Below are 8538 nucleotides of genomic sequence, written 5' to 3' on the forward strand. Positions count from 1 at the left end.
AGGCTGGCCTGCCCTCTCCCCGCCCCCACTGCCCTTGGCCTCCAGGGCAACATCTGGGAGCAGATCTTCCAAGTGCCCTTCGTCCTGGAGATGATCAACACTCTGCCCTTCATCATCACGGTTAGTACTTCGCCGACCGCCTGAGGACGGGGCCGAGGCACCCGACCCCGCCCCTGACCCGTGTCCCCCGCAGATATTCTGGGCGCCCCTGCGGAACCTGTTCATCCCCGTGTTTCTGAACTGCTGGCTGGCCAAGCACGCCCTGGAGAACATGATCGTAAGCGAGGCTGCCACGCCGTGGGGGGCCCTTCCCGCCGCGCCCCGGTGTGGCCCGCAGGACGCGCAGCTTGCCACACCCCAGGCCTGGTCTGGCAGGGCGCTGGCCTCTTCTCTCGGTAGCCCGGGTGTCAGTGGGCCTCCCCCTCCCTGGGGAGTAAGTGGCTGCGGGGGAAGGAGCCGGAGCCATCAGAGCCCGGGGCCCTAGAACCAGAACCACGTGGCCACACGTGAACTGGGGCCACGGCAGACCGCCTGCCGAGGGTCTAAGCAAGGTCCGCTTTGCACTGTTTCCTCCCCGGCCGCGGCCCCTCCGAGCCAGGCCCCTGGCTCATCCTAACCGCTCAGGTCTCAGGTCTCAGGTCTGGGCCTCTGGCCTGGGTCCCGCCCTCTCTCCCCGCCCAGGGGTGGGGGCAGCCCGCGCCCCTCCCCCTCCCCTTCCAGGCACTGTGTTTGCCGCTGTCGTGGGAAGGGCCTGGGCCCCGGGGTGGTCCCCGGCTCAGCCACGTCTGCCCCTCGCCCCACAGAACGATTTCCACCGGGCCATCCTGCGGACACAGTCGGCCATGTTCAACCAGGTTCTGATCCTCTTCTGCACCCTGCTGTGCCTGGTCTTCACCGGGTGAGTGCCGCCGCCCGGGAGGCCCCTCGCACCTCACCCGGAGTCACACAGGGCCGGGCCGCCTGTCCTGGGGCAGAGCCAGCCCCTGTGGCCAGGAGGTCAGGAAGGTCTCCGGGGGCAGATGGCGGCCCAGGTGGGACCAAGGACTGGAGTCAGCTCCGAGGCCAGAGACTGGCGAGTGGGGACCCTTTGGCTTGAGGGTCGACTGAGAGTGAGGTCAAGGAGCAGCCAGAGTGAAAGGTGGGGCGCCTGGCACCCCACATCTGCCCCTGCTCCGGCCGAGGTGCTGGTCACCACCTCCTGGCCCCCAGCAAGGACGCCACAGGGCCACGTGCTTCCTGCCTCCCCTGCCCCACTCGTCCCCACACAGACCTCAGCGCCAGGTGGGGCGTCCACAGGGCGATCCAGCCCACTCCCTCCCAGCAGCCAGCGAGTCCACTGTGACCAGGCGTGGGGGTCCCAGAGCACCGCTGCGTGCCGGCCCTCAGCGTGGGCCGTGGCCCAGGCCCTGCCATCAGCTCCTCCCAGCCAGTCTGGGGATGGGGACTCGGGGTCGGGCGTGGGAAGGAGACCCGTCCAGCGCGGCTGTCTGACCTCCTGGGTGAGGATGAGGCCTTGAGGGCTGGGGTGGCCTGCGGAGCTCACAGCCTGGAGCCACGCCCCCCCCATGACCCCAGGCCCTCACTCACCCCGTGCAGCTCTGCATCCGAGCTCCGGGTGAATTTTCCAGGGCCTTGAAAGAGCCACCAGGCAAGAAGGGACAGCCCGGGGGGGCCCTGCGTGCTGGCTGTGCCGGCTCTGGCAGGAAGTGCTGGCCAAGCTGGCCCAGGCAGCGGGGGCCTGTCGGTGACCGGGGCCCTGCGCCTCTGGGTGACCCGGTGACACATCGCTCAGTCTCTGGGTGGCCGGAGCGCAGAGGCGGCCGCGGCCCTGACGGCCGGGACTTGCAGGACCTGTGGCGTCCAGCACCTGGAGCGAGCCGGCGAGAACCTGTCCCTCCTGACGTCCTTCTACTTCTGCATTGTCACCTTCTCCACGGTGGGCTACGGCGACGTCACGCCCAAGATCTGGCCGTCCCAGCTGCTCGTGGTCGTCATGATCTGCGTGGCCCTCGTGGTGCTCCCGCTGCAGGTGAGCCCCGCTCCCCGTCGGCCCGGCAGGAGCGCCCCGCTTCTCCGCATACCCTCCGCTGGGCTACGGGGGGGGTCTGCCAGCTGGTGAGGCCCACGGCCGTCGGTGCGAGCCCGGGCGGTGGCGTTCTCGCCACGGGGAGACGTGGGTCTCCGGGTGCCATGGGCCGGCTTCCTCCCGGGAACACGAGCAGGAGGGGCCCGCAGGGTCTCCTGGGGCTGGGAGTCAGGATCCCGCAGCCTGTGTGGCAGCAGCTGTTAGGATGATGTGGGCACACCCCAGCTGCTTTCCCGTCACCTGTCACCAAGGCCAGTCTGCTACCTGAGTTTCAGTGGCGCAAGACCCTAGCCCAGCCCCCGCCAGTGGTTAGAGATGATCGTCGGAGGCCTGGAGAGGGGGCCAGCTGGCTCCATGCCCCCCGCGGGGCCTCGGTCTGCGGGGAAAGGCCCGGGGAGCAGGCTGGGGCTCTGCAGGGGAGCCAGAGGCCGAGGGGAACGCCTGGCACGCGGAGGGAGCGGGTGGCGGCCCCTCACTGCCGCCACAGGAGGCCAGTCACCCAGGGCTGCTCTGCCGACCCTGAGCTCGCCCCCGGCCCCCCCCACCTTGCAGCTTGGAGCCCTTAGCCCCAGCCAGCACCCCCTGCTCCCCCCTTGTCCAGAGCACAGCCCCTCGGAAGGCCTGCTCCATGTCAGGGACGCCGAGGGCAGGGAGGGCGCTGACCCGCAGCCTCGCCCAGCGCTCCCTGCACCTGGGCCAGCGGGGGCCTGGGCTGGACCTCAGCCGGAAGCCCCGTCCCGCCCGCTCCCTCCACCCCCGCAGCCACCCCACACGGCCCTGGCAGAGCCCCCTCAGGCCACCGGGCCCCGGGCCCCTGGGTGGCATGCTCGCCTTCCCCGGCCACCTTCAGATTCCCGTCTCGAGTTGTATTACGTATTGTATACAGTTGTGTTTTCTAAGTTGTACTTTTAATATTTTTTAGATTTTTAAATTACGCGTTTTTCATTGTTTTAAGTTATGACGTTATAAGTTATAAACATAATTATTTTATGTTCTTAATTATAATTATGTTTATATATATTTTTTAAACTTAAACTTACATTTTTATGTTATCATCCCAAACCCTTTCGAGCCTGCAAAGTCTGTCCACCTCGAGAAATGCATCAGGACAGAGAAGGGTCAGTCTGCCTCCCGCTCCCAGAGGGCAGGTCCCGGGCAGGGGTCCATCCCCCAAATGTGTGCCCCCCACCCGCCGCTGGGCCAATGACGTTTTGGACCCCCCCGCCCCACCCACAGGCTGTGCACTCCCTCCTGAGTGGCCGCAGGTGCCCTGGCCCCGTGCTCCTGGCCAGGGCTCCTCACAGCCGCTCTGGGCTGTAGCACTGCCCCTTCGGCTTGCCACTGGCCCGGAGGACAGAGAGGCCTGCAGGGCCTCGCATCGGGCACACGTCCCATCGCTGAGGCTGGGGGCGATCAGGACCAACGATGCGGCCGGGCTCACTGGGGCGGCTTCCTGCCCCCTCCTCATGAGTCCGGACACACTGAGTGCGTGTCAGATAGAAAGGGACGGCCCCAGCCCTCCTGTTCTCCCAAGGGACTGCAGGCACCAGTGAGCACCCTGGAGATGAGTAAAAATGACACAGTGCTCGCTCAGGAACGTCCAGGGCTGAGTGTCCGTGTGGTGGCTTCATGCAGCGGCCACAACGAAGCACCACGAACGGGGTTTACAGCGACAGACCCGTACTCTCCCCCGGTCTGGGGGCCAGAGTTTGGCACCGAGGCGGGCAGGGCCGGTTCCTCCTGGAGGCGCTCAGAGAGCCCACTGCAGGCCTCTGCGACTTCTGGCGGGGCCAGCCATCCTCAGCGCTCATGGCTGTGGCCCCGCCCTCCAGTCCCTGCCCCCATTGTCACTCCATGGCTCTTTCCTGTGTGTCTCTCGGGTCCTTTCCTTGTAAGGAAGCGGCCATTGGATTTAGGGCCCATCCTGACCCTGCCTGACCTCATCATAAACAATGACTTCTGCAAAGATCTACTTCCAAGCTGGGTCGCATTCAGAGGGTCCGGCGGATGTGAATTCAGGGGTCACTATTCACTCTCTGCAGTTAGGTCACTTAGCCCTCACCGCAGCCCAGACTTGCAGATGACAGACTTGAGGCTCAGAGCCACACACCTGTGGCAGGTGAGACTTGAGGCCAGGGTGTGTGCTGTCAGCTCCGCCCTGCCCAGGCCTCAGGGATCACGCCGCGTGGAGCCCGTCCTGTGCCTCGAGTCCATGGGGTCTTGTTGCCGGAGCCCCGCAGGTGCTCGAATTCAGTGCGACGACCTCGTTTCACCGGCCAGGGCAGGCGAACACCGAAGAGGCTGCTGCCACCATTCCTTACACGCGTGTGCAGTGAGCGAGTGGCCTCAGTGCTCGGGACAGAAAGAGCCGAGACCTTCGCAGGGTCGGGCTCCCGCCTGCGGACGTGGAGTGGCAGAGTCTGGACAGGGAGGCCGTGGAGCGGCCAGCACCCTGGACAGCTCCACCGAGCCCCCGCCTGTCACCCGCTTCCTGCTCTCCCGGTCATTTTTCTAAGTTAAAACGACTCCGCACAGCCGAAGCTGACATCCGGAAGTGTGGGCCGGGTGGACGGTGCTCCCAGACCTGCAGCCTCGAGTCGCCCGCACCCTTGCCGTGGGCTCGTGACCGCAGGCGCCGAAAGTGTCCCTTCGCACCAGGAGCCTGGATTCTTAAGTCTGCAGCTGAGACTTTCCTGACACCCTTTAGTGTTTCTCCAAAATGGGTCTTGGGTGGTGATGGAGACCCAGCGTCATAACTTCCCGGGTGTCCAGAGCACAGGCTTTGGCACTCACTAATGGTCACTTGGCCTCCTGGGACCGGGAGCTGGACATGCTGTGTCTCTCACGCACCAACTGCCACGTCCACTCGGCTTCTGTGTGGCCCCCACGTGGGCTGTGCCGTGCACACCTTGTTTCCGAGACATGGTCAAGACAGGGCTTCATCTTTGCCCAGCCTCCTCGGTCCTGTTCAGGCCTCTGCCCAGCCGCCCTCCTCCCCTCGTCCCCAGCATGAGCTGCCAGCACCCACCCCACTCTGCTGCCTGGGACGCTACGCTGCTGCCCCATGGAAGTGGCCCCACCCCACAGCCGGGCTCCAGGTGCATTGCCCAGCGCCCTCACAGCCCCCAGAGCCCACGCACCTGACACTCACCGCTCTGCCCTGCAGTTTGAGGAGCTGGTCTACCTGTGGATGGAGCGGCAGAAGTCGGGGGGCAACTACAGCCGCCACCGGGCCCAGACGGAGAAGCACGTGGTCCTGTGCGTGAGCTCCCTCAAGATCGACCTGCTCATGGACTTCCTGAACGAGTTCTATGCCCACCCCCGGCTGCAGGTGAGGCCCCGCCCACGGCCATCCAGAACTGCTGCGAGCCCTCCCCCGGGGTGTCTTGGCTGTGGGGCTGGCCCTGTGGGCGACCCCGGCTCTCCGCCCAGAGCTGCCCTCACGGGGAGGGCCGTGGTCCTGGAGCTGGCGGGTGTAAATACACCAGGAGGGTGGGGCGGGCACCTGACGCCCACCCCCATCCCCCGCCTGCAGGACTATTACGTGGTCATCCTGTGCCCCACCGAGATGGACATCCAGGTTCGCAGGGTCCTGCAGATCCCCCTGTGGTCCCAGCGGGTCATCTACCTCCAGGGCTCAGCGCTCAAGGACCAGGACCTCATGCGAGCCAAGTGAGCCCCGCCCCCCCGCCTCCCACGTGCTTGCTGGGGTCAGCTTTCCAGAACTGCCCCCTACTCCAGCGTCTGGGGCAGGTTCTGGCCAGGTTCTAGGGGAGGCTCAGAGGGACGGGCAGGACAGTCACTGCTGCTGTGCGTCTGGTGGGAAGACTTGGCTGTGGGCAGGTTTCTTGTAAAGATAAGCTGACAGTGACTTCAGGAAAGAAAGCCTGAATTCTTAAGTGGAACTTTCCAGAACGTGCCTGGACACGTGCTGGGACACCCCAGGAGCCCCCCTTGTCATTTCATTCCGCCGTATCCTTCGTGGTGAAGCGTGGGCTGCGCAGAGGCAGAGGGGAGGCTCAGGTCCCCTCACCTGCCCACCTCCTGAGCCTTGGGCTCCCATCACCTCCCCTGTAAAATCGGGGACAGGAATCAAGCCCCCAGCCCAGAGGCGGCAGTGGCCAGGGGGCACAACCTCTCTGGGGACCCACCACCCAGCTCCAGGCCTGAATGCAGAGACAGTGGCCACCAGGAGTCTCCGGGTCTCAGGGTGATGGGGTGGGGGACGGGCCTCGGACCTCCCTGCCCTGAAACAGTTTCTCCAACAACCATCTGCAGCCAGGGTCTCCCTCGGGCGGGAGGGGAGCGGAAGTGGCCCCCTGGGCAGCCTGGGGCAGCAAGTGCTCCCCTTCCTGCCACACCCCAACCCTGAGCCACGTAATAGGGGTCAGAGGACTGGCCCCCTGTGGCGGTTGGTGCCGGATACCAGGAGTTCAGCACAGAGAGGCGGGATCTGGACAGGGCCCGCCCCTTCCACCCTCCACCCCCAGCCCCGGACAGCTATAGGAGTGTGGACGGGTGCAGGCAGCGCTCAGGCCTGTGCTTTGCAGGATGGACAACGGGGAGGCCTGCTTCATCCTCAGCAGCCGCAATGAGGTGGACCGCACGGCGGCAGTGAGTGCCACAGGCCCCGCCCCACAGAGCCTGCCCTGCGGCTGCCCCCCCCAGCACCGACCACGCCCCCAGCACTGACCACGCCCCCAGCACTGACCACGCCCCTTGCGCTCCAGCATTGTGCCCGCCCCCTGCACTGACCACGCCTTCCAGCGCTGACCATACACCTCCCATCCCTCGTCCCCAGGACCACCAGACCATCCTGCGTGCCTGGGCTGTGAAGGACTTCGCCCCCAACTGCCCCCTCTACGTCCAGATCCTCAAGCCTGAGAACAAGTTTCATGTCAAGTTCGCAGGTACGCATATCGGGGGGCCGTGTGCACACAGGTGCGTGTGCACCTCCCAGGGCTGCGGTGAGCGGCTGGAGCACCGTGAGCTCAGGAGCACGCAGAACCGCGGCCGAGGACAGCTGGCGCTCCATCTTCTCCAAGGGCAGGCGGAGGCACGGACCCCATGCAGGTCCTGCTATCGGGGACCCGGGGGTCAGCGAGGGCAGGAGCCGAGGGCAGGGGAAGGGCAGATGCATCTGATGAGCACCTCTGTGGGCGTACCTGAGCTGGGCACCTGCGGGGACAGGTGAGCAGGAGTCTGCCACGCAGATGTGGCACCGGGGGGTCGTCTGCTGTGGGGCGGCAGCCCCTGACCATCCCGCCCGCAGACCACGTGGTGTGTGAGGAGGAGTGCAAGTACGCCATGCTGGCCCTGAACTGCATCTGCCCCGCCACGTCCACCCTCATCACCCTGCTGGTGCACACGTCCCGCGGCCAGTGAGTGCGCGCCGCCCCCGCGCCAAGCTGGGGAGTCCCGCGATGGGGAGGGGTGCGTGTAGCAGGCAGAGGCCCCGCCCAGGGAGGTGGGCAGCCCAGGGGAACAGCCCGGATGCTGTGGGAGGAGGTCACCGGTGTGGACGCCAGGCCGACGCGGGAAGCTTTAGGTGCAGGGGGCTCTGAGCAGCTCGGTGAGGGGCGGCCAGGGGCTGCTGGGAGTGGCAGGCAGGGCCCACCTAGGGCATGGCGTGGGGGCCGGCGCGGGGGCCGGGTCTTGGGCGCAGCACTGGCTGGGGACAAGGTGCGTTGGTTCACAGCGCCTGGGCAGGGGGACCCCAGCAGAGCCCTGGGACAGAGGACGGCACTGTCATCTCTTCGGGGAGACCAGGCTGGGGAGGAGGACTTAGGCCTGGGGCGATCCGTAGGCCCAGGAGGTCCGCCTTGATCCCGAAACATTTTGGCACCTCCTAAAAATCAGAGCCTTGTGTTCACAGCTTTTTAAAACTGGCCAAGTGACCCCTCAGGCCACCCCTGAGGCTCAGCCAGGGAGGGGTCAGGGGTCAGGGTCAAGCTGGGGCCAGCCCGCTGAGGGGATATCCCCCCCGCCCTGCCCAGGGAAGGCCAGGAGTCGCCGGAGCAGTGGCAGCGCATGTACGGGCGTTGCTCGGGCAACGAGGTGTACCACGTGCGCATGGGCGACAGCAAGTTCTTCCGCGAGTACCAGGGCAAGAGCTTCACCTACGCCGCCTTCCACGCGCACAAGAAGTACGCGCCCCGGCCCCGCCCACCCCGCGCATCCGGGACAGGGGCCCCGGGGTTGGGCCTCAGAGTCCACGTGGGCCCGGTCTGCCCTCCCAGCGTGGTCCCCTCCTTCCTGACCTCGGGTCCTCGGGTCAAGTGTGAAGGAGGCTCCCACACCCACGAGGGGAGGGCTCACCCCAAATAGGGCCCCTGAAGCTTGGCTTCCAAGGGGCCGGGGAAGGTGGCTTTGGGCCGGCTGGTGTCCGCGAGCGGGGCTCCGTTGATCCGCGCCCCGGCCCCCCAGGTACGGCGTGTGCCTCATCGGGCTGA

General features: G+C 66.2%; 1 protein-coding gene across 1 annotated transcript in view; it reads left to right on the top strand.

Moving 5' to 3' along the window:
* The window catches only part of KCNT1 (potassium sodium-activated channel subfamily T member 1), a 59102-nt gene that overhangs the window by 35211 nt on the left and 15353 nt on the right, over nt 1–8538 (top strand). The window contains 11 exon segments of the mRNA XM_015594140.2: nt 3–120; nt 194–277; nt 804–898; nt 1849–2029; nt 5253–5417; nt 5622–5758; nt 6637–6700; nt 6888–6996; nt 7359–7467; nt 8083–8232; nt 8513–8538. The exon segment at nt 8513–8538 is cut by the window's right edge and continues 16 nt beyond it. Coding sequence (XP_015449626.1) covers nt 3–120; nt 194–277; nt 804–898; nt 1849–2029; nt 5253–5417; nt 5622–5758; nt 6637–6700; nt 6888–6996; nt 7359–7467; nt 8083–8232; nt 8513–8538 — 1238 coding nt within the window.

This window comes from Pteropus alecto, unplaced genomic scaffold (genome assembly GCF_000325575.1).
Source record: "Pteropus alecto unplaced genomic scaffold, ASM32557v1 scaffold67, whole genome shotgun sequence".
NCBI classification, from domain to species: Eukaryota; Metazoa; Chordata; class Mammalia; order Chiroptera; family Pteropodidae; genus Pteropus; species Pteropus alecto.